The sequence below is a fragment of the Emydura macquarii genome, unplaced genomic scaffold (genome assembly GCF_026122565.2).
Source record: "Emydura macquarii macquarii isolate MOO-44397 ecotype Brisbane River unplaced genomic scaffold, CSIRO-AGI_Emac_v2 contig_1305, whole genome shotgun sequence".
NCBI classification, from domain to species: domain Eukaryota; kingdom Metazoa; phylum Chordata; order Testudines; family Chelidae; genus Emydura; species Emydura macquarii.
Window position 1 is genome coordinate 1,591,746 of NW_027131442.1, and position 25,990 is coordinate 1,617,735.

A 25,990-nucleotide genomic window follows, 5' to 3' on the forward strand; every position below is an offset into this window, starting at 1 on the left:
AGACCCACGCTCCAGCAATGTGAAAGGGGGTATGTTTAGTCACTGGAGGCAGCTATTACTGTTCTACCCCATTTAAGGGGCCAAAAATGTTAAGGGGAGAGAGAAAAGTTAGAAGGCTTTGGAGTATGAAGCCTTTTCCCCTAAAGTGCACGCAAAATGTATGTCACTCAGACTTCGTTTGCTGCTCCAGCAGCAGGATTCCCTTCAGCTGGGCTCTGCTCTCCACTCTGATCAGTTTTACAGGGCGTTAGCATCATCAGGCCAGAACCAAACAATACACAAAGGAGAGAGATTTCTAGGGCTTGGTACAGTCCGGGTTAGAATCCAGGTTCTCCATCCAGGGCAGGTCTGAACAGATGGCAAAGAGAGTGGTGCTCTTCTCATTCAACCAGAGCCCCACTTGACTCTAGCCGCTGTCTGGAAACGCAATTCCTTCCTGCCCGATTCAGGCATGTTACATCAGAGGAGTTTGCTTAGATATGGATCTGTGACTTGCTCTGATGCCCTGTTCTTTGTTTATTTGCAAGCATAACACAGGTCTATGTGGTATGTGCACCATTGCATTCAGCCAACCCGGGTCTGCTTTTGCTCTGGCTGGATTTAGCAGGCTGCTCAGACCCTGGGAGCGGGACGTGGGCACAGCAGTTTCAAGAAGAGGCCTGGCAAGACATTTGAAGCAGTTGCTGGAAAGCACCTCTCTGCTCGACTCGCAGGGAAAAGGCAGGTTGAATTTCTAGCCCGAGTCTTTCGGGGGTTGAGCTGTCTCCATTGCTTCTCTGCACAGCATATCTAAGCGCGGACAGTTTCTTCTAGCTGCACGTTCATAAGTGTCTCTTTGCTTTCAGCTTCTGGAAGAAGGTATTTATATAACGATTTGCTGGAGTTATTTTTATCCCTCCTAAAAAGCTGGCCGTGTTGGTGGCTTGCCTCACCTGGATGGTTCAGCTCACCTCCTGGCCTTACTTCTAGCTAGAACCTGGAACTGTGCGTGTCAGATCTGGGGAGTCCCACATCCAACTTCCTCTAAACATGGCAGTTCATTCCTTTCCGCTGACACCATCCAGTTGGTGACACGATGGAGATCTTCAGCAGCCACCATCGTTACATGCCTGGTGGTGTCTCACCGCATTTCCCTCCCCTTTGCTCCTTTCACTCCCAGTCACTGTGGGGTTTACGCACATCCCGCTGCTAAGAGGTGTCGTTGGTTGCTTCTCTTCGCAGCGGAGAAGCTGGGATTGTGGTCGGTTTATCAAAAGCAATGGCTCTGACTCCCGATCACTTGTTTTTTGAGGCATTAATGGCTTCAGGTTCTCACCCGATCCTACCCGCACATGACTTCCGTAGATCTCCTTAGATGTCTGGAGTCAATGGCAGAACCTCGAGGGACAATCCAACACTGACACTGCAAAACCCCCTGCAGCGTCTCTGTAACTAGGTGGGTTTACAAAATAAAATAAAGCTGCAAGCCTAGGCAGATTTCATTGGGGGTAAAAATTAATCTTGTAGGATGAATATTGAAGGGCACAATCTGATTAGATTAAATGATAAAACTTCCTCTTTCCACGTCCCCGCCACAATTCACTGAACCTCAGCTTTTCCAGGGGATAGAGCGCTGGACTGGGACTCAGGAAGACTGGGCTCCATTCCCGGCTCGACACCAGCCTGCTGGGTGACCTTGGGCAAGTCACTTCCTGGCCCTGTGCCTCGGTTTCCCCATTAGTAAAATGGGGGATAGTGATATCGGCCTGCTTTGTGAAGGACTTTGAGATCTATGGCTAGAAAGTACTGTCGAAGAGCGAGGGGTTATCATTGTTATTACATCCGGAAAGGGATTTCAGAACTGATTTCTGAGCTGTTCTCTTAGGAATTTAGGATATGCCTGTGTCTTCCTGAGGAAAGAAGTTGGATTCTCAACTCCTGTTGGTTAAGAGCAGATGCACACAAGCCCAGTTTGGAGTCTCCCCATGATTCAGCCTGTCAGGGGGAACCCCAGGCTCCCCCATAGTCTTTACCTTGACCTGCCAACGTGTGAAATCTCCAAAGTGCCTTGTCTGCACCAGGATTTCACCTGGCGTTAGTTCAGTCGTTTTAGCCCGGCTGAGTTAAGGACACAGCTTCCTCCCAGCAAAGACGAGCACTAAGATTCCAACACCAAGGTAGGTGTTGCCGTGACTGGGGCAAGAGCAGAACCGATGTGGGTGGGAGCAGAGCAACAGCGCTCGCTGGCACTCTCGCCCCTGAAACAGAGGCCCACGGATTCTGAAGATCCCGCTGGAGTGAATGGGGAGGGGTGCCAGGGTCTGAGAAAGGGAGAGGAACTCCCTGGCAGGCGTGGAGGGAGAGCGATCACCAGAGCAATCCCACCTTGCTGTTAAAATGCAGAGGAGGGTGGGGAGGAGGGGGACAATCAAGCAAGCACTAAACTAGCCACTAGCCAGTGTCAGCAACATCATCCAGAGTATCTGGCAGCACAATAGCAACCTAGAAGAGAAGCTGGGGCATGCCAGGCAATGGTTCACGGGGACGAGTCCTTTCTAGCTCCCTCTTCCATGGCGTCTCTGCAGTCAGCCTGATAGCTAGGTGATTGCAATACACGCTCCACCTTGCCCGGAGTGCTCTCCCTGCGTCCGGAGGATTTTTACACTCAGATCTTTACAATGTTTCTCTCCTTTAACGGACGACAGCAGGGCTGGCCCCACATGGGGAGGCGTGCAGAGAAACAGCACAGCTCTACGTAAACCACTGGCAAATCAACCGAGCAGTCAAGCTGAAAAATAAATGAGAGAAAAGTGCTTTTCCCCCCTGGTCTCTCTCACTGCTGATAATGTTCAAGAGCTCTTATTATTACATGGCAGGAAAAGGGTTTCAGTCAGAAGGGTGGATTTTAGGTTGTTTGTCCCCTTTAAAACAACAAAGTTTTCTCCTGTCCAAAGCAAACAAGAATAAAGGCACTGAGGAAATAAGAACAGCAATGTGAATAATATTATTAATAATCCCTAGCACTTTCCACCTCTCCATCTCAAAGCGCTTTCCCAAGCAGGTTAGTATCACTGTCCCCATTTTACATATGGGGAAACTGAGGCACAGAAAGGGAAGTGACTTGCCCCAGTCACCCAGCAGGCCAGTGGCAGACCGGGGAACAGAATCCAGGTCTCCTGAGTCCCAGTCCTGCGCTCTACCCGCTAGACAACGCTGCTTCCCCTTTCTGCACCGCTCGCCTTAATCAGCAGCTCCTGCCTGTACGCAAAGCCAAGGAGCTCAGCCCTGAAGCATCAGAGCTGCTCCCCTCCCCCATGTACACCCATCCCTGGCTCAATGATGCCACGGCGGCATGGCAAGGATCATCCGCATTCCCTCCCCGTCAGTGCACACAGCCTCACTGACTGTGCGGCCAGCCTCCCCCATGCTGTATGGAGTAGATCAGCTCAGCCAGCCCTTATAGCACAGCTCCCTGCCCACAAGAGAAGAGGGTGGCGTCCCGGTGGAGGTTAAGGCTGGAGTCCTTATCATCACCATCTACCATTGTCACAAAATGCCCCCGCCATGCAGGAAGGCAACAATGGGAGGTTATTGTCGGAGGGGGATGAATGGGACAATGTGCCTTTGTGCTGCAGGAGCAGCATTATCCTGTGCAGAGACGGCTGAGCACCCAGAAACAAGCACCTCCAGGGATCGTTCTCCAGCATCACTCCGAGGTGCAGGATGGGTGACGCTGAGCCAAAGCCAGGCCTCGGCAATGCGCACTTCCACACCATACCTGGAAGACTGCCAGGACAGCAAGCTGCAATCCGTGGGGCAGAGGGATCCGGGGGATGGGGGGGGCAGGAATTGAAATAGAGTTTAAACAGATATACCATGGCTGCTGCTAGCATATTTATTTCCAGTCTAGAAAAGCACGGGCTGCATCGGCACAGCTGCCAGAGGTGGCTAGGAAGGAGTGAGCTGCTTTGAACAGCAGGTGCTAGCCAGTTAGCTGTTTGTACAGCTCTCAGACAAAGCTGGTTGTCAAGGCACCAGAAAGTAGGGGACTTGCCGTTCATCTGCATTAAGCAAGTGCATATCCCCATCCGAGTCTGGGTCTGAACCCTAGTCGGGCCAGGTGGGGGTTTCGGACAAGAAGCAGCAGGTGCAATCAGCCACAGGAGGTTACGCAATGCAATCGACTGGACAACGAGGCACGGCAGCAGGTTGGAACGCCTGCTGAGGAGGATGGAGATGCAGACACCCAGATTAAGGAGTACTGTTAATCCAGACACAAGGACATGGGTGGCTTGGACAGGTCTCCCATCGCAGCTGCATTGTGGATGTTGCTGCAATATGGTGCAGGGGCCATCGTGTGGTTACAATAGGGAGGGGCGCTTTTAATCAGCACTAACCCTCTCAGTGCCCGTCTGTACAGCTCCCCTCTCTGCTCAAACACACTTAGACTGGAAAGACCAGGGAGACCAAATTATAAACCCAAACTGGAGCACAGGGTAGATTCTGTCCCAAGTCCAGCTGGCTCTCTTGTCACCTACTATGCTCCTCCTTTCATTTCAGGCATGCCCTTTTCCTCCTCCATCGCTCTCTGGCACTAAGCTTAGCCTTTACCTTCCCTTCGGCTTCATCCAGGGTCTCTCTTTTCACAGCCTCTTTCCCTGGGATGCCCTGTTCTCGAGCTCTGTAGTCCCCTGGTTGGACCAAACAGATCAGATCCTTCTGCACCAGCAGGTCCCCACGCAATGTGCCAATGGAATATCTAGCTCTCATCACAGCCTTGCGCTTGACAGAAGCTCCTTCTTCCTGACGTCTGCAACAGCACTCTGCAAGCTCTCCAACCCGGAGGGAGAGCTCCAATTTCCATCCAGACAACAGACCAGCTCGACTTTCAGTTCCATCCTCTGTCGCTCCCCGCCCTCTTCCACAGCTGAGCCAGGCCCTCTCCCTGCAGGATGTGGGGCCCATTCTGGCACGGCCATCGTGAGACGCTGGCAGCTCTGCACCCTCTCTCTACTACAGCTCCATCAGCACCGTCGCAATCGGATACAGCATTTCTGTAACCATTTGGATTGGGGATGTCCCCTCTTTCTCCGGTTCTTGGAGACTGTACATCACCTTCTCTGCCTGATTCGGAGGTCTGTGTGACGTCCCCTTGGCTGACAGATTCCAAGAACGCTCCTCCATCTGCCACACACTTGCCAGCTCTTCCTCCGCAGGGGGCAAGGCTGCAGGGTTCCCACACCTGCTGACAGTCCTGGGACGTCGGCTGGGACACTGGAAACCTGGAACCATCCTGCCCAAATCAACGCTCATGAGATTAAGCCATGAAACACCCCTCTCTGTGGGTCAGGAGAGTTATTTCTATTGCACACACAAACCGCAGGCGCAAAGAGGCAGCCAGCCTGATTGTCAGCAGGTTAAGGCCCCAGGTCCATACACAGCCGCATTGGGAACTGGACCGCTCCAATGGCATGTGGCCTTATTTGTGTGCATGAGGCCCTGGGCTGCATGGATGAGGCAAGCACATGGGTACAGAGAGGCCTCAGATCTTGGCTTTCTGAAAAACCAGGCCCCATGGGACTTGACTATGGTCACACAATGAATCAGTGGCAGGGCACAAGAGACGTGTTCTAGCTTGGCTGGAATCATGGGCTGGATCCCAGGCTCACTGTTCTGCAGGAGGTCAGACTGGCTGGGCAGAAATGGATCCTGCTCGCCTTGAAATCCATCAGTCTGTGATCTGGGAATGGAGCTGAGTGCCCTGCTCTGATAACCAGAGCACAGGAACAGTGAAGTCAGTGCTCTCTGTCTAGCAGCTACATGGAGAAGTGAGAGGTAACCTCCAAAAGGAGAAATAATGAGAGATAAAGAGTGTGATTGATTTATAAACGATGGCTGGCTGCAGCTGACAGGCCCTGTGATACCAAGGCCGGAGCCATGCCTATTGGCGCAACTGCTCTCTCCTATAGCGTCCAAAACCAGCACCGTTCCACTGGTAACAGGAGGTAATGGGGACACCTTATTCCTCCCAGGGGCGAGTCCAACGCAGTCACTGGAGTTACCCCAGGGATGAATCCGTCCCGACGCGCCAAAGCGATTCAGTTTCATTGCCTCTCGTTTAAGTCGGAGCCAGATGCTGACTCCAATTTCCGGTGGCTGCCTCCGGCTTTCCTGGGGGGCAGCTCATGAACCTAGCCGAGGTCAGATGGCAAGGGTAGGAGCTGCACACTGCTCACACTGCTCACCCAGGCAGGAGGCAGCCTCTCAGTCAAGACTGGATGTCTTTCTAAAAGACACCATCTCGGTTCAGCCACAAGTTGCTGGGCTCAGTGCAGGACCCATTGGGTGAGATTCCCTGGCTGATGCTAAGCAGATCTTACTAGGAGGTGGCCATAATGGTTTAAAAGCCAGCCTGATGAGAAGGTCGCATCCCCATTTTGCCCGCTAGACCATGCTCCTCCTTTACAGTACAGCATGGAGCCCAAGAGGAGATCTCCAGGCAAATATCCTGCCTTATTGACTGCAAAGCTCCTGCTGCATTAAGCATTCGCTACACCAAGCGCACGTCAAACAAGACTTACTCCGAAGCCACAGACTCTGGGATGGGCTCGTCTAGCAGCTCCAAACTGTGCAGGATCCAGTAGCACAACCAGGGGCGGCTGGCATCCAGACACTACAAAAGGGGAAAGAAGAAACCGGTCAGATCCCGGACTGGCACTGCTGACAATACTGCGTTTGTTACGCGGCAGCAGGGAGATGGAGACAGGGCTATGCTGAGGACAATCACAATGAAGCTATTCACTTGTAGGGCTCTGGGGAGAGCTAGGGAGTGACTGAAATTATCCTAAGGAAGAGAGGTAGGAAAGTCACGGTGCTTTTCATTGGAAGCAAGGTGGATCAGAGGGGTAGGAAGGCATGGAACTCCCAACACCTACAAAGCCATGGAAATTACAGTGATGATCCAAAAAGAATCTAGGAAGGAAATGACCCTAGCAATGTGGAAAAAAAACAGTAATAAAGGTTTTCATCCAGAAAGATCCCAGAGTGCTTTACAGACCATATACACAGGACAGAGATCACATCGCCCATTGATGAAATGCAGCCACCTCTGGGGCACAATGCTGCAGCCATTTAACGGCGCACAGCAACAGTACAGAAGCAAAGGAGGATGCCTAACTGAAATTAAACCAGTCACCTAGAAAGCTGGGTTTCACGCCAACTGGAAAACGAAACAAAGATAAGCATAAAACGTCCCAGTGATAACCAATCAATGGTACTGGCCCTTTAAAGGCAAGGGCTATAATGGAGCGAGCACCAGAGCTCCAAGGGCTACTATGTGGCCTGCGAAAGTGCCCCTTGACAGAACAGTAACTGCAAGTCCCAGGAGCACACTCTGTACTGGCAGACTAACCCGACGAGGAAGGCCAGGGGGAACAAGTGGAAAGTTTTACAAGCTGGATAGGATCCCTGGTGTCTGCTGCTGCCAGCTCTGGGACTAGAGTGGCTGACGGGACGGCTGCAGAAGGCAGCTGTGATTTTAGCACTGCGTAGTTACCTCGTAGGCATCTGTTAGTTGTCTCAGGCCTCTCTTCAAGTAGTGGAAATGCTTCTCACGCTGCAGGACAAACCTGAAAGACAAACGGAAGGGGAGAGAGCTTTGGGAAGCTTTGCACAGCATTTACTAGTGTATTTGTCTTTTACATGCCAGCAGCTCAGATCGGGGACGCCCTAACATGGCCTCCTCTAGGCCATTCTGATGCCACACACAAGCACTGCATACACACCAAGGGAGAGTAGAATTTCCATTCAAAAGAGCAGACAGCAAGAGCCTGCATCTTTACCGCACTGCACGGCATGACAAATCTCAGCAGGCAGCGCTCCATCTTGTTCAGAGTGGCTAGGTTGCAATGCATGCTGGGATCTCTAGTCCCTCCATGGGGTACATCTCCATAGCCAAGATCAAGGTAAGAAAGGTCTGATGCAAATTAAATGCAATCTACTAGCTCCATGCAAGCTAATGCAGCCCTCCACTGGATGCTGTTCAGGCATCCTTAGCCTTGTGGATTCAGGAAGAGAAATATTGCAGCTGCCATGAATTGAAAGTATTTACAAATTTCCCCTTTAGATTTTCCTGAAGCACTTCTCCAGTAGAATATCAACCAGTTAGTCAGGGCAAAGGAAGACGATATTGAAAAGACCACACAGGTGGGATTTTAAGTACAGGAAAAATAGCCTGTAGAATTATTAGCCCCTTACATGTGGTTTACAGTTGCACACTGTTATTGTGGGTACAAATGCTCTTTGCTATTAAAATCCTGTAATAGCGTAATTACAATCGGCTGAGCAATGATTAGGAACGCAATCACAGGGTTTGGACTACCGTATTTATCAGAGCACTAGCAACCTCTTGTTCTGTGCAGCTCTATCTCCCCCTCTTGAAGCCAAGTGTAATGCTAACTTGGCTCTTTGCATTACCATTGCCTCCGATGTCATTTAGAAACCCATTTCCTTGTCTATATGATGTCTCACATTCCTCCACAAAAGCTTTCAATGGAGAGATGGGGCAGGGACCTCACTTCAAAGTGCAGACAGCGTTACCACATGCGGCCAATCCAGGCAGTCCCAGTGACGTTGGGAAGCGCCAGCTGTGATTGCTATCCACTAGAATAGATGTGGGAAATCTGACCTCCCCGCAGGAAGAGAACAGGAGAAACGGAGATTTGCAGCAGAGCTGCCCCTTCTCTGCATGCTGTAGTTTCTTGCTCTAGATCTTCAGGGTCCGGTCCCCAACTCTCTGTCGAGTCCTTTGTGGTTTTAATCCATGACTTCCCACCCAGTCTCTGCTCTCATTGGTTTTAAGTCGAATACACACAGAGGCTTGGAACTGGTTGTTAACTGAACCACATTATGTCCATGTTCTCACAGAGCTAGAAAACGGAAGCATGAGGCACTCGTTCCCTTTGGGCCACTGAGGGCCAGAATGACACAGGGATTTAGGTACCTAAAGATGCAGACAGGTGCCAAGTGACCCACAAAAGGTCTAGGCACCTAAGCTCCACTGGCTGTTAGCCATCTAACCTGCTTGATAATTTCTAGGAATCTCCTTAGGTTCCTATCTGCACCATCTCACCCAAATTGCTTTGTAAATCTGGCTTCAAGTATGGAAAAGAATCCTAAACTGGACCTTTCCCTCAAAGGCTGGTAACAGTTCTTATTTAGACAGTGAATTCTTTGGGGCAAGGACTGCTCTGTGCGGGTACAGCACCCAGCGCAATGGCCCTGCTCTCAGTTGGTCCGTAGACACTACCATAATGAAAATACTATTCATGAAATTGTGTCCACCTGATTTCAAGTGTCCACCTGACACCTGCTTCAGTCAAGCACCCACGTCTGCACGGTAGGAGCAACAATTGGCAGAAATGACAGGGATTCCTCAGCCATGGGTATGAGGCCTCCCATGTGAGGAAACGAAGGTCACCCTAGATCAGGAACACCAGGACTTGGATTTTAGCCAGAGGAGATTTTGGATGGGGGAGGGACTAGATCACACATGCGTGATAACTGGTGCAGCTCCATTAGTACCGTACGTACTTTGCTGCCGGACTTGACTTGATCTAGTTTTTAAATTGGGGGCAGGGAGGGGGAATGGATTTGGAGGAGTAAATATGAGGAAGGGGAAGAGGGAAAAGAAAACAGGAGGAGAGTAGGGAGCGATGAAGAGGAGGGGGAAGTGCTGAAAAGAAGAAGGGGGCAGGAGGAGGATGGGGCAGAGAGCTATTCAGCAGAGACTAAGGGGAGAACAGAATCCAACCTGGAAAACACAGTCTGGTCCATCCAGGAAACAAGATAGCGCAGTGGTGCCATCATTAGGCCCATCCCCTGCTGTTCCCACCCTTCCAGCATCTGCACAGCGGTGTGATTCGGCACTGTGCATGCGGATGGAAGCTGGCTCCGTGCGGGGAGGTTATGGGATGGGTGCACCAGATGGGCAGAGCAGCAGAGCCGTTGGGTTTGAAGATCCAGCAAGCCACCCTAGCCAAGGACAAAACATGTCCCTTTTCTTAGGGGGCGTTTGGTTAATTCTCCTGCTTCCCAAGCGCAGCCAGGCAGCTTGGTTCAAAGTGGAGCAATGGATGATGGGACCTACTGTTTCTGGATGCTTATTAAATGCAACAACAGGCTGTCCTGAAAGCTTCTACGGCCATATCTCCTGTACAGCCAGCCAGAACACACGAGCAAACCAATCTCAGATGGAAAAACAGAGACAGGGGTGTCTGACCCCTGAGCTCTCTCGATGGGCAAAAGGAGGGTGTTTGCCCATCGTGCTAGCTCAGTCAAGTCCAGTTAACGCGGCCTGACAATCCCTATCAAGACAGAGTAGCGCGTTTGAGGCCGTGTTTTGGCCTAGGTTAAAACACGGCCACCTGACATGACTTCCAAACGCACTACCCTGCAAATTTCACCCAAGAATCCCAGTTCAAACACTCCAATGGCTTTCATTTTGTCTGCTACAGTAACTTACTGTGAGGCATGGTGGTTCGTCTTGTAAGCATTGAAGACCTCTTGTACCAGGTCTTCCACCTTGGTCTGCCGTGAGTGACGGTCGGGAAGCAGCAGAAAGGAGGGGGCGGGGAGAAGAAGAAAAAGAGATCTTTGGTTTTGAAAAGCAACCTCACCATGTTTCCCCAGCAAGCAGCATTTGTGAACACAGCCCATCTAGCCACATAGGCGCGGCTCAGCTAAAACCAGGATTCGCCCAGACAGCAGACTCCTTGACAGAGATACGGGATTACAACACGACAAAGGACCGTGCTGTGTCAAAGCCGCACCCAGATTCTATCATTCTCATCCCAAGGCCAGAAAAGAGGCCTGTAGTAATGCTGGATGGAAATAGCTGAGGATCCATGGCTGCTTCTCACATCTGAACGAGTTCACGCTCACTAACAAACCGGACTGTCACTACGCAAAAGAATAAATGGACACAAATCAGACATAAAAAATAACAACATCCATAAACCAGTCGGAGAACATTTCAACCTCCCAGGACATTCTGTCTCTGACCCGAAAGTTGCTATTCTCTCAAGAAAAAACGTCAAAAACAGACTTCAAAGAGAAACTGCTGAGCTAGAAATCATCTGCAAACTTGACACAATCAAACTGGGTCTGAATCAGGACTTGGAATGGTTATCTCATTACAAGAAGTAATTACCTCTGATCACCCATTCTCATCTCCTACTCAATTGTTGTCATTAGGCCTCAAGTACCCGGCTTTTGTCCACCTCCCCCATTGTTGTCACTCCCTTGGATATGTATATGTTGCCTCCTGTATGATTTCTATTACTTGCATCTGAGCAAGTGGGTTGGAGCCCATGAAAGCTTATGCCTGCTGAAATTAAATTTGTTAGTCTTTAAAATGCTACAGAATTCTTGTTATAATGGGGAGAGGCAAGCAGAGATCAATATCGACTTGTGTTTCAAATCCGCGTAGAGTGTGTGGTAGTCTGATCCCAGGACTGCAAGTCGGGAACTCTTCTGCTCTCATCCCGTCTCCGACCCTCTCTGGGACGTCACTCACCCACTCTGCCTCACTTTCCCTGTGCACAAAATGGTCTTTGGGGTCGATCACTCCGGGAGGTTTAGCGGAGTGCTTAGGCCTGGTCTACCCACATGAGTTGTACAGCTTTAACCGTACCAGGCTAGTGAAAGCGATATAGCCTCTCCCCAGTGTGGATGCAGTTCTCTCAGTACTAGTACAGCTGTTCCCATGTAGGAAAGGAAATAAACTCTACCAGTGTAACCGTCTACACCAGGTGATGGAGCAGTATACCTATATGGGTAAAACAACGACACCCCTAACTGAAATAGTTACATCGGTACAAAACCGTGTGCAGATGATGGAAGGAGCTACAGATGTATTGTCACAGGAGAAAGAAAGCAACACTGGGGGATGTTCTCTTTGGTAACGCACATACCTGGGCACTGCTACAGCATGCCGAGGCCTTACAAGGCATATAAGTCACATGTACAGTCATACTTTGCTACCAACTACCACAGGAGAGCAGCGAGTCAACACGATCCACCTTCTCCAGTCAACAAGAAAGAGCCATGAGTCAATGGACCTTTTAAGGGAAAGGCTCAACAGTAACACCTGGCTGTGAAACACAAACTCACCCCGAGGAAGGTTTTTAAGAACAGGCTGGACAAACACCTGTCAGGACTGGGCAAGGTTTACTTGGTCCTGCCTCAGCGCAGGGCCGGACTAGATGAGTTCCCAAGGCCCTTCCAGGCCTACTTTGCTATGACTCTATACTCCAGACAGACCTTGAAGAATAATCACAGGAAGGGGCGAGGAGTAGCTTAAACACACCAGTCTTGTGCGTGCCATGAATTCCCAAACTCTCTTGCCTAGGTGGCTGGCCACTCCGAAATCTCTCTCTGCAGCAGCAATGAATTCTTAGGCCCCCCCACATCTGGCCAACTCTTAAGCACAAGCCTCACTTGACTCACACGGGGTTGCTCACTGGAACAGAGGCAGGCATGTGCCTTGCAGCCTGCTGGAGCGGGGCCTTGGTCACAGTACCACTCAGTAGATGCAGCACAGTGGCCAGACTCTTTGCTACAATGTGCCTGCTAGTTGGCTTTCTGGCCGGCCCATGTTTTGCTAATTCCACTGTTCCCCCAAAGGAATCAGCTGACGCCATTAACTCTCACAGGCTTTTTCCTCTCTCCCATCTGAACCCCTGCCTGATCAGACAAGGTTTATTTGGCTAAGTAGATTATTAGCTTTGCCTTATCAGAGGCACCTTTTCAAGGCCATCAATCAACCGCCCCCCCCTCACCCCCCCAACATGATATTTAATCGTTCACGGTGAATTCACACATCTCCAACAGAGAAGCTGCTTATCAAGAAGCTTGAAAAGAAAACAGCTCACCACTCAGGCCTCAGTTCAATGGGCCATGAGGGGAAAAAAAGTCTTTAAAAATCAGTTTACTTTACTCTGGGATCTCATATTCCAAAATGTATTACACTATAATTGGATTGTTATTATGGGATATCACTATGAGGCTGCGTTAAGGCCCTTTGAGTACCCTATCTTAACGTGCCATAGATTCATGTATTCCAAGGCCAGAAGGAACCATGGTAAGTATCTAGTCTGACCTCCTGTACAGCACAGGTCATAGGACTTCCCTGAATTAACCCCTGGATGAACTAAAACAGAACGTCTAGAAAAACATCCTATCAATCCACCACCACCATACGCAAGTCGTTCCAATGGTTAATTGCTCTTGCTGTGCCGCATTTCTAGTCTGAATTTCTCTAGCTTCAATTTCCAGCCATTGGATTGTGTTAGACCTTGGATTTCTTTTAAATTAATTCTCAATGTCCTGGGTTTATAATGCTCGTGTTGGGAGATAATCACATCATCTCTGGGATAGTTCTTACTCTTAAATTAATGATAGAGTTTCAATTTTAACTTCAGCTGTTATTTTTTGGTTGGGAATATGAGAGATTGAGACATTTGTACTTTGGGATGGTCCACAAATTCTAAAGCAAGATGGGAGCATTCTGATCATCTAGGATGACATCCTGTATGACACAGGCCCCAAAAATCTCACCCACTGATCCAGCCCAGAACTCCTGGCTGAGAAACAGCATAGAGATCTGAATTTAAACATTCACTCTATTTGTTAGTATAACCTGTAGGTCTGGTTTTTGAAGCACAGTAATTGTGTGTTAGGAGAAGCCTATGGCAATATCTTTTCATAATATAATCATCTGGCTGTGGCATATATAGTTTCTGGATTTGGAAACAATCCTGGTTTTTCTAGTTATACAGGAGACAAAAGGGTTTTTTTTTTTAATTCTGTTGGAAGAGCTGGGAAATTATAAACCCAGCTAGTGATGCTGCTCCCTGGAGATGCAAGTTAGAGAGGCCAAGCATTGCATGAGTCAGAAACATCAAACTCCCCCCCTCATTTCTGCAGGGAATCTCTCCAGGTCAGGAGTGAGGCAGATCAGAGCGTACAGAGCAATAGTGATCACATAGGGCTACAAGTCTGAGGGTTGCCAGGCCAACACCTTTCACCAGCACTAAAATTATTTAGCGTTTCTCTTATGGGGGGACTTAAAGGCCACAATTGAGATCAGGGCCTATCTGCACCAGGGGCTGTACAGAAACAAAGAAAGTCCCAATCCTTGCCCCAAAGAGCTTCCATGAGAAATACACAAGCCAGATAAAACAGAAATAGAGCGGGAGGGACTGTATTTTTGTTCTGTGTCTGTACAGTGCCTACCACCATGGCGTCCGGGCCACGACTGGGGCTCCTAGGTGCTCCCATAATATATCTAATAAGTAATAATCACAAGCAAGATGTTAAGGGATTTTTTTTTCTCCTAAAGTATCCTCCACGCCCTCTCTCTGTCCAACTGGTTCCACCATTGCTGACCCAGTGGACCCTCCCTTTCCACCCTGCACACTTCAAAGAAAGCAAGTCACACTCAGTGTGGGATGATCAGAAAAATCAGCTAATGTGCTCTAATTAAAACAACAACAACAAAACAATCCTCTGTTTCTAGGAAAATACTAACACAGGGACACGTCTCAAAATCCACCACTTTCAGCCAAGGCATTTGTTAAACTCTTCCTAACAAAAGAGGGGAAAGAAATACATATTGACTGAATCAGATACCAGAGAGCTCAAAGAAAAGGGCTATAACAAACGCATTCTTGAGCCACTTGCTCGCTTCACGAATAACGAGAAAATGACCAGGAGCTCTGCTCCCTCCTAAGAGTGCTGGCCTTGCCTGGTGTAGGAGGATCTGGAATTTGCACTAAGTTACTCCAAACCAGGAACACAAATACATTGGGTGCAACATTTACCTGCTCTTCAATATTGGAGACTCTCCAGAAAACACTATGCGGTGAAATCCTGATTTACTAAATTCTGGTAAATGACTGGCTAACTATGCTCCCCAGGGCTGCACCAGCCACGGAGCTTTGCTCCTGCCCATCCTGGGAGCTGCACCGTTTATCTGTCGTATCCACCTGCTGTCTTTCATGTTACCACAGATTCTTGGGGGCAGGGACCATTTATGTTCCTTCCACACAGCACCTGGCACAGTGGGGTCCTGGCCTATGACTGGGGTCTTGACTCCGCAGCAATACAGATAACAAGCAAGAGCACAGCTTCAGTCGTGCAGGACTTTGGAACTCTTACAGAAGTGGCGCTCCTTTCCTCTAATACTAAGTCAGCAAGTCTGAGGGAGCTGGTGAGTTCTCTATAGCAGAGCTGGGGAAAGCCCCACATATCCAAAACCTTGCTTTAGTAAACGTCTCAGGTGTCCCTCTCCACCATCAGACAATCCAGTTCTTACTGACCTTTCACTAGTACTATTTATAATGGCTGCCTTATGTTTCTATAGCACCTTTCATTCTGAAGGATCCCAGAGCACTTTGGGCACTATATACACACACAGAATATCCCTCCAACGCAGCCACTTTGGGACGGGACAGCAGCCACCCATCAATACATGGCATGCTGCACAGCTGAGACAGAAGGGGAAATCTGAGCCAATGACCTGCCCTTGCAAAGAAATCCCTGGATCTTTAGCACCCTCCACTAGGGGTAGCACCAGTAGGAGCAATAGTTTAAACAAGGCACTGGGGGCTGCTGATATTTAAACACTACATTTTGTAGAGGTGCCCCGAGCAGGGTTAGACCGCACCAAAGGTGGCCTGAGGCTTGCACGGATCATGTGTGGTCACAAGCCACAGGGAGGCCATGCATGCCAATGCCTGACTACAAACTCAGTGAAAAGCTGCAGCGTGAGTAGGGTGTTCACAGGTACACCCTGCTGTGATCCGGCCCAGGAAATAAATGCACAGGAACCAATATGGAGCACGTCCATTATATGCAATCTGGCCACTAGGAAGAAACAAGCAGCCCTCCAATAACTAGTCAAAAAAATTATATTGTGGAAAGGGGATGTAGCATTAACTGAACTGCCAGCCACAATGAAAACCATCAACAAGTGCCTCACAGATAAGAATCCAGGATCCGAAAGCATTTTCATGCAAGCTGGCCCTGACCTGGGGGATGAACTCCAGAAGTTCAAGGTACAGCAGGATCCAATGGCTGGAAGTTAAAGCTAGATAAATCCAGGCTGGAAATAAGGTGTAAATTTTTAACAGTGAGGGTAATTAATGACTGGAACAATTTACCAAGGGTAGTGGTGGATTCTCCATTACTCACAATGTGTAAATCAAGACTGGATGTTTTTCTCAAAGCTCTGCTCTAGGAATTATTTGGGGGCAGGTCTCCGGCCTGTGTTTCCAGGAGACCAGACTAGATGATCATAGTGGTCCCTTCTGGCCTTGGAATCTAGGAAAATCTGGATCAGCACTGATGCCCCCCACCTAGGAAGCCATTTCAGATGCCGAGGTATCAACAGTCCCTGCCACCAGTCTGAGCTATAACAGGGAGTCCCTAAGGGCCCTGCCAATTTCCAAAATCCTCCCCTTCACCTAGTTTAAGGGGTGCCCCGGGAAGTGCGGAGACTGGAATCGTTCCTGTTTGCATGCACAAATAAGGGAATTTCATCAGCTTCTCGCTGATCAGCCCAGATACCACAGACAGGGAGTCTGGCCATCCAGCCTGCATCCACAGCATACTTTTCTTTGTAGTGGCTACTTGAAACAACTCGGACTGTGCAGCAACAGGCCACCAGATGCCCAGCCATTCATCGCAGAGAGGAAGCCTCCAACGAGACTCGCTGCTGAAAACTACAGGGCACCAGTACTTGGTGGAGCTGGGAAACGTTTCCTTCAGACGGAAGAAAGACTACACAGGGTTACGCTGACAAAAGCAAAGTCCTCTAACAGCAAAGCGGAAGCGTTCTAATCGATCATCAAGCCAGGGGGCCATCAAGTGAGAGAGATGTCCAGAGAAAGCAATCAGTGGGCAAAATTCTGGATGGATTAAGCAGTGGTTTTGTATTTGACACTTCAGAATACTAGGGCAACACCGGCCTACCAGGGCTCAGCACACATCTCCATTTGTCAGGATCTTTTTCCTGTTGAACACACCAACATGGCTATTTCTCCCACCACATCAGGCCTCTGACCTGACAGCTGTGCTGAGTGACATGGACAAAAAGGGAGAGGGAAGAAACATGCTCATCTTTGCCATTACCAGAGAGAACTTTCTGTTTCCAGCACAGAGGCGCTAGGGTTGAGCCAGGCAATTAATGTAAAGATCTCAACAAATACTGTCTCTGCAACTAGGGGCACACACATTCACCATAGAGCCAGCCAGCGTAGGCACCCGAATTTCTCCAAAGCCTAATTAGCTATGTTCAGTGTGAGGAACCCTACCGCATTATTTAAAGACAGCTGGTCCTGAACCTGAAAGCTATTAATGGATCAAAGCCTGGCTACATTAGAGATTGCTTCTTTACCTCTGTGGCAACACAGAGCCTAAAGCCCAGGAGGAAGTGTGTGAGAGCCTATAGAAGACTGAGATAAGGCACTTGAGGGGATCTGGCTGCAGAACAAACTTCAAGAAGAGATTAAACTAATCCAAAACCTGGACAGCTTTAGGAAATGCCACCACATCTTCTTAATGCAGCTTTTCCACAAGAAACAGAATAACATTTAGTACAACAAACCTACCCCAAGGCCAGCTTCCCATGGCCAGAGAAGGGAGAAGAGCTAGAAGACAAAGTCCACTAGGGAGGCCAATCTAATTGAGGTGGGAGGGGCCCAAACACTATGGTGATGGGCACCAGTCTAAAACCCTCAAATGGACGGATTTTTTTTTGATAATTTTCCTCCGTACAGACCCAATACTAGAGCCCACATGCTTATAGTTGCCTGCTGAAATTGTCACTGGGCATGGAGGTGATAAAGACTCTCATTAGAACGCCCCCTGATTCTATTACCTGGGTTACTAGCACCAGCCTGGATGTTTGTGCTGTCTGTTTTAATAGCCTCCTTCCTTTCCACCATGTATAGACCTTGCCTGCTTCATTCCTCTCACTTTGGGCAACTGAACTAGACAAGCCCGTCTCTCAGATGTCTACAGCCACATTGCCCTTTCTAGCTCTCATGCCTGCATAGAGAAATTCAAGCACCACACAAGAGCAACCTGTTTCCAGTGACATTTAAACTAACTCCACAAACACGTGTTTGCTGTCCGTAGGGTCCATTCATGATGAACGCCACTGGCCGCTGGGCACCCCTCGTGCGCTGCAGGAGGGAGACCACTCACAATCCACACAGACACAGGCTGGGAGAAGAAACTGAGGCACAGGGAAAAGAAGGGATTTGCCCAAGATCACCCAGCAGGGCAGTGGCAGGGCCGGGAATAGAACGCAGGCCACTCAGGTCCCTAGCCTGACTCTCGTTATAAACTCCCCATCCCTGCCAGTGCCAGGGCAGGTATCTTCCTTTTCATAAACCCGGCCCCCCTTCCTCCAAGCCAGAAGGAGCCCAGCCCCCTCCCCTACTATAACCCGCTGCCCCCCAGTCAGGGCCAGCCCAGTTTGGGCCTGTCCAGCTTCCACACTCACACACCTACCCCCCACACACACCCACACTATAACCCCCCCCCAGTCTGGGGGCCTCCATCACTATAACCCCGCTGCCCCCCCCATCTCCCAGCCCATCCCCCCATGACAACCCCGCCCCCGCGGTGCACGCCGGGAGCTGTAGTCCCGCCCCCACCTGCTCGGCCGAGGTGAGGGTCCGCACGCCGTCGTCCCGCAGACGCTCCCGGCCGGGCTCGGGGCCGGGCTCGGGGCACGCGGCGGCCGCCATGCTCCGCAGCGGAGGGAGGGGCCGGCGGGAGCGGGACGGGGGAGCCCGACGGCGGCTCAGCGGGGACAGAAGGGCTCGGGCGCGATCCGTTCAGCGGCTCCCCCGCGTGGCCGCGGGACGCCAATCCAGGAGGCCGAGCGCAGCGCCTAGGGCGGGGCCGGGGCACTCCCCGCTGCCGGCCTGCGCGGCGCCGGCTGGGCTCCCCCTACCGGTTCCTGCCGGGACTGCAGTGCTGCCGGGCCGCTGGCACGCGCGTGGTGGGCACATGCCCTTAGGGTGTGGCCTGCATGGCCCTAGCGTGTCCCCCTGCCACGTATGCCCCTAGTGTGTGGCTTGTGTGACCCATGCGTGTCCCCTACATGTGGCCCTGGCGCATGTGCCCCTGTGTGTCCTCTCCCACGTGTGCCTCTAGCATATCCTCTATGTACCCCCAGCATATCCTCTTCCCACGTGCCCTGAGCATGTCCTCTGCATTCCCCTAGCATGCCCCACTCCCAAGTGTGCCTCCTAGCATGTCCCATGTGTGCCCCTAGTGTGTCCCCTGCATGCCCCAAGTGTGTCCCCCTCCACATGTTCCCCTATCATGCCCTGTGCCTCATGTGCCCTTAGCATGTCTGCTGCATGGCCATACTATGCCCAGTCCCATGTGTGCTGCTACCATGCATGCCCCTCCTATGTGCCCCAGTGTTTTCTCTGCATAGCCCTGGTGCATCCTGCTCCCCTGTGGCTCTAGCATGCCTCCATGTGCCTGTGGTTCCCCAAGAACCCCTCAATGCCAATGGCAGGGGCGGGGGATTCCAGGAATGTCCTGAGTCCTGACTCTGATGTGTACATCCTGAGTCACCAAAGAGTGTCATGGGATGGGAGGTCTTAAAGAAAGCCAGGGTCCCACTGATTACCACTGTGAAATGTACCTACAGCTACCATGTCAGAAGGCACGTGTATATTCTGGAAACACATTCCTTGAGTGTGTATCACAGCAGGGGGGTTTCCTGTCAGACACCAGCTGTTTATTGACCTCTCTCTGTGTCGGGGTGTAGACGACATGCTGCAAGCTAACACTATAGCCCCACTTGCACATGGAGTCAACAGAGAGATGTGACATGAACAGGGAAGAGCACAGAGGAGAAATAAGCCACAGGGGGTTATACTGTCTCCGAGCTCAGGCAATGAACTTTGGGGATACAAGCAGAAGGCAAGAAAGATGTCCTCTTATCCTGCACCTAGGACGTAAACGGGCAGTGAGATTACATCTGTGAAAATGGGATCACAACCGCCCTTGGCGGAAGATGCTGCTAGTGGCTTTGGGTGAGACAAATGTCATTAGACAGGAGGTTAGCCCAATAGGCCATCTTAGTCTCTAGAAAGCATGTTAGGATTTTGGTTTCTATGTAACCTTTTGTTTCCATTATCTTTACCCACCTCCTCTTGAATCTTTGTAATAAACATCCCCTTGTTTTCACTATAAATACATCTCAGTGCTGTGATATTTAGCAAGGTGCTTATCCTGAGTTGAAGCAGACAAGCTGGTGTGTGCGCTGCTTCCTTGGGGACAGCCGAGCCACTGTTCCTGTGAGTAGTCAGTGGATAAGGAGTTTGACACTACAGGGGAACGCTTCACAGGGGCTTGGGGTGCCCCTATTGTTACCCTGCAAGGCAGAGTAAGGGCTGGCACAGCCCAGAGGAGAGTTTGGGTGGCTAACAGGCTGGTGAGGTCAGGGAAATGACACCCAGTTAAGCACAAGCAAGTCTCTCTCATGCTGGAGGCAAGGGGGGTAACACAGTGATTCACAGTCCTGGGTATCCTGAGAACCATCACATCCCTAGTATTGTCCCCAAGGCTGCCTCCTTCCCTACAGCTCATAGCCTATATGCTGGGCACTGGTGCAGACCCCCCAAAACTAATATCAGCCCCCTCCATTGTGCTGTGCAGACCCCAGCTGAGATCAGGGCCATGTTGTACCAGACACTGCACAGACAGACACAGAGAAGGAGAGAGACAGTCCCCGCCCCAGCTGAGATCAAGGTTCCGTTGCGATGACTCACATCAGGAAGCGTACTGGAGCCGGGCCAGAGGGGAGGGGACAGAACTTCCCCAAAAGCTTGTTTGGGCCCAGAGTCCCAATGGGAGCCACACCCTTAGAAATCTCACCCTGGCTCGCCCTGAGCGCCTCTCAAAATCTGTGGTGCACGGGAGTGGTGTCTTCCTGCTGAACCCTCCCTCTGAGCCACTGCACCGGCTAAAGCATCCATGTGGTCCTCCTGACCCACACATCAGTTAGCCACAAAAGGCATGTTAGACAGGGGTGCTTGCCATTCTCCCGCCGAATGCAGAGTGGCCACTGAAGCTCACTGCGGCTCCAGGAACAGCTGGTGATGAGAGCTGGGCAGAGAATGGCTTTCCCTCCCTGTGAAATAGTCTCCGATTTTGAAATATGTTCCTGCCCCAAATGGGATGAAGAGTCAAAAATCAAAATCTTGAACATTTTCACAAACTGAACATAATGGTCATTAGAAAAAGTCAGTCTGGGTCAATCTGAACATTTTGTCTCAACCATTTATAAATATTTAATTTATCTCTAATTAGCTTAAAGGTCAAACCACAAAGTCATTTTGAACTGGAAAACTGGAATTTTTCACTTCCAAAATGTTGAAATAAAATGTATAGACCATTCCAAAACCATTTTTTTCCTTCTGAGTCAAGAAATTAATCAAAACTGAGTATTTCCCTCACCCAATTGATTCTATGATTCTATGATTTCCCACAAAAAGTTTTGGTTTCGGTGACTTGGTGCTTTCCAACAAAAAACCGTTTGGGTGAAAAATTCCTGACAATTCTGGGGTTCCTCCCTGAGCCAATCCCTTAGTAGCAGGGAGAGACATCAACCCCCATCCACTCCCTCTAGCCAGTATCACCTCTATTGCAGCCTTGGCAGCTGGCTGCCATGCAAATCCCGCTCTAGGCCAGGTCCTGGGACAGCAAATACTGCAAGGTTTACCTCCCACGAGGAGGAGATGTAGAGCTGTGTGTCTCCCAAAAGCCTGCCTATGTGTTTGCCCTGTGGGGTGAGCAGCTGGGATGCTGCAGATAGTATTTTTGTGGCTGATCAAAATGTGCAACAAGCTGCTTGGAAACTGGATGGAACAACATGGGGCGCCAGTGCCCGAACGTTACACACTTCAGCCTTGGCATGCTATTATTCAGCAGTGGAGCATTGTGCTCCGGGATAGGCTCACTCATCTCACACAAAGATGATCGAGGTACAGCTGAATTCCTCCCTGCATATTATTTCAGGCACACTTAAATCTACTCCTCCGTCTCCACCACGATTACCGGCTCTCTGCAATATTGCTCTGCCCAGTGTTCGCAGAAAGGAAAGCGCAGCAAAGCTCACGACGAAATAGCGTGATATGCCACATCTACTGTTAATTAAAGACTTGTTGAATCCACCGCATGGTCATCTGCGCTCATGGCGCCTGTGGTGGATAAGTTTATTGGGTGAGGGATTTACAGTAGAGGACTTGTGGCGAGCTTCATGGTCCTCAGAGAAAGTGATAAATAATTATTTTGTCTTGGACCCCACTCAATATCAATCTGAATTTGATTTACCGTGAAGGCAATGGAGCCTTCTGAACCGGTTTCATACCAGACCTGGAATTTGTGCTGCAGTGAAATTTCAGTGGCGTTTTAGAGACAGTCCACTCTGTCTATATGGGCAGCCACAAACCATGACCCACGTTGTTGAGGACTGCAAAATGACTCAACTTCGTGCCTTGAACATTGTTGATAAGAATGCTGTGGCTTGGCTTGACCAGATGGCATATGCCAAATATGAAAGATTCCCAGCTGGCACCTTCTGGGATCTTCAAATCCAGATTGGATGCCTTTCTGGAGGATCTGCTTTAGCCAACCCAAGTGACTGGGCCCAGCCCAAGGGAATGGGATGAATTTCTCTGGCCTGTGCTATACAGGAGGTCAGACCAGATGATCATTGCTATGACTCTATGAATCTCCTAGAGAGGAAACTCAGGGTGGGTTCTCCACCTGGTTCAGACACTCCAGTTTTTGACTGCTATTGGTATTTAGCAAAGACCACACATCTTTCCCCACTCTACCCTTGCTGCTCTGGCTTCAGGAGTCCAGGGAGCAGGGAAAACAGCTGAGAGTTATCAAAGGGGGAGAGAGGCAAGACCCTCACACACAGGGGTGGGAGTGGTTGCAAGATTTGATTATTCAAAGATCACTTTCATGAACTGCAGTTTGTGCAAAAACAAACAAACAAAAAGTAACGGTCATTACAGACTGCATTGTAATGCAGATACACAAGGGGGGAGAGCTAAGGGTACCTGGCAGCTCCTGACGTTTGACCGTGGGGCTGTGACTTTCCTTTACCATAGTTTTATGTGGGGAGCTGGGCAATTGTTGAAGCTCTTGGACATGGCAGCTGTCTGCTACTCAGACTAAACAAGGGAACAATTAAATACCCCATTGTTTAGTGATAGCTGCAAAATTGAAAAACCACCACCCAAGGACTAGACTGCATGCAAGCCTGGGCAGTGACTGGGCCATGTGGTTCAAATGCATTTCCTGGGGTTCTGACAACAAATGCAGGCGCAGGGGGCCAATCTGATTGCAACTGTGTGTCAATGTGTGTGAGAGAGACACATGGAAAAGTCTGCAAGGAAGTCCTAGAGACAGCCAAAGAAGCACTGGCAGCATGACCCTGAGAAAAGGCTTAAAGAGTTTTTGGTCGGAGTACTAGCTGGAAAGAGACTTGGGACTGTAAGCAAAGAAACTGTCTCCTGCTGTTTGATTCCTCCCATGTTCAAGGAACCAGGGCTGTATGTGTATTCCTTCTCAGTAAAAAGGAATTCATCAAAGAAATATTTGACTATTATTAGTTTCTCCTCCTCATGAAAACAACCCACACAACCCTGAAAATCAGCTAACTTCTTGCACCAAATGCGGGGGTAACTATTTTTAAACTGGAATTTCTTAGATTTAAAAAAACCCAACAAACCCTGAAAAAACAAAGAAATGTCATAATTTGCCACTCCAGCAACTGTCATCAATAAGGCTGGAACCCATGACCAAAGACTCTTGAGCTAAAGGAGTAACTCTATTTACTGATAATGGTAGAAGGCTGTTACCCTATATGTTCATTAGCACTAGACGGGGACAAAACACATACTTTGCCAATGAGTTACACAACTATTTGTTAGATCACAATAGAATGCTAGAACTCAGGCTTCCTGGGTTCTATTCCTAGCTCTCGGAGGCTCTTAGAGTCTATTGGGTTAAAGGAAGTCAAGATTCCTGGGTTCTCTCCCCAACACTGGAAGAGGAGTGGGGGCTATGGTTAAAGTTTGAACTTCCAGCTAGTGATTTCTTGTATTTCCATATTGCTCATTCACCTGTGAAGATGGGTATTCATTTTATACAAAGCATAGCCAAGCACATAGTTCTGGCAAATTCATTCTGAAAGGCAGTGTGTTTAAGTGAATGGAATCTGCCATGTAAGAGATTAGGGTTCTAAAAAACTGGATGTGTTTAGTCTTGAGAAAAGAAAACTGAGGGGGGCCTGGGTAACAGTCTTCAGATATATCAGGGGCTGTTGTAAAGAGGATTGTAATCAATTGTTCTCCATGAAGATAGGACAAGAAGTAATGGGTTTAATCTGCAGCAAGGGAGATTTTGGTTAGATATTAGGGAAAATTTTCTATCTATAAGAATAGTTCAGCTCTGGAATAGGCTTCCAAGGGAGGTTGTGGAATCCCCGTCTTTGGAAGTTTTTAAGAACAGGCTGGACAGACACCAGCCAGGATGGTCTAGGACCAGTGCACTTGGTCCTGCCTGAGAGCAGGGGGCTGGACTTGATGGCCTGTCGAGGTCCCTTCCAGCTGTACGTTGCTATGATTTTATTCCTAGCTCTGGCAGATGTGACCTTGCGCAGCCTCTCAGATCTTCAGTTACCTTTTTCTGTAAGATGGCTGAAAACTGTTTGCCAATTCCTAAGCCACAGCTGTGAAATATACAGAATTAACCCAACAGCAGGAGAGGGGAGACTGGTGTACGGGATCCCAGCTCAGTGCACCTTCCCATTCTGTGTGTGGGTGGGAATTGGATGCTGTTGCTGACTTCCCCCTTGGCGCAGCGAGCTGTATTCTTGCCATTGACCTAGACGCTCATCTAGTCCAGCTCCATGCCAGTGCCTGTCCTGGAGGAAGAAGCAGGCAGCCCAAATCATAGGAGATGTCCCCAATGATTGCTGATGCTCTGAGTTTCTTACCTTATGGGTAAGATCAGGCAACCTTCCTCCACATCGGGGAGCACTTACTCACGCATCAGTGAGATGGCTCGTGTGAGTAAGAGCGACAGCCGCGGAGCTCCTGCTGGGTCCCAGGATGCCGGGGCTACCTGCCCCCTCGCTGGAGCAGTCCACACTGGCTGGGGGCAGAGCCCGCACACTGTGGGCACTGGCTGGTCCTATTGAGGACAGAAGGGCAGAATCCCTAGCTCTCGCTCCTCCCCTTCCTGGTTCACTCCCTCCTGTGTGGCTGATTGTGCCTGGAGTTTAAAGCAAGGCAGCTGTGATTGGAGCTTAGATTGGGCCGGGCATGCGAGGGGGCTCTCAGAACAACCCCTGCCACCCCAGTCTGCCTGCCTTCTCCCTCTGCTGGCTCCTGGCCTGTGCTTCCCTGCACTCCGGCAGCGGGGCTGGGGCCACATCTTATTCCAGAATCCCAATCCCCCTCTAGCTATGCCGCTCAGTGGCCCCCCTCCATGCAGACAAGGCCTTTTTCTATTGCACTTGTGCCACGTCGGAAGCAATATGAGTGTAACACCCACCCACACACGGACATAGGAAGTGGGGATCAAACCTGGGACTTCTTGGAGCTTAATGCATGAGCTTCTACTGTATGAGCTAAAAGATGCATCTCTCTGAGTTGAGGCTGTAGCAGGCTCATTGATCTCTAAGGGGCCTAGCCAGCACTAGAGGGGGACAGAGTGTCACTCACAGCAAGCAGGGGTTACATGAGCCTCTTATTCCACAAACCCGCATGGGGAGCTGTCCCAGTGCAATGAGAGTGGTTTACTTGTGCCACAAGAGTCAAGTGGGAACCCTGGCGCTGGCCCCCCCTGCAGCTGGCATGCAGCAGCACAGAATGCTATCCTGGGGAGAGAGACACAC

The 25,990-nt window shown here is 49.9% G+C and overlaps 1 protein-coding gene across 1 annotated transcript in view; it reads right to left on the reverse strand.

Moving 5' to 3' along the window:
- Nucleotides 1–18,841, reverse strand: part of FNTB (farnesyltransferase, CAAX box, subunit beta) — a 30,279-nt gene extending 11,438 nt beyond the window's left edge. Inside the window, exons 1-4 of the mRNA XM_067550649.1 lie at nucleotides 18,705–18,841; nucleotides 10,502–10,566; nucleotides 7,535–7,607; nucleotides 6,561–6,652 (exon numbers count right to left, since the gene is read on the reverse strand). Coding sequence (XP_067406750.1) covers nucleotides 6,561–6,652; nucleotides 7,535–7,607; nucleotides 10,502–10,566; nucleotides 18,705–18,797 — 323 coding nt within the window. The 5' untranslated portion in view covers nucleotides 18,798–18,841. The remainder of the gene's footprint in view (nucleotides 1–6,560; nucleotides 6,653–7,534; nucleotides 7,608–10,501; nucleotides 10,567–18,704) is intronic.
- Between the last annotated feature and the right edge of the window lie 7,149 nt (nucleotides 18,842–25,990).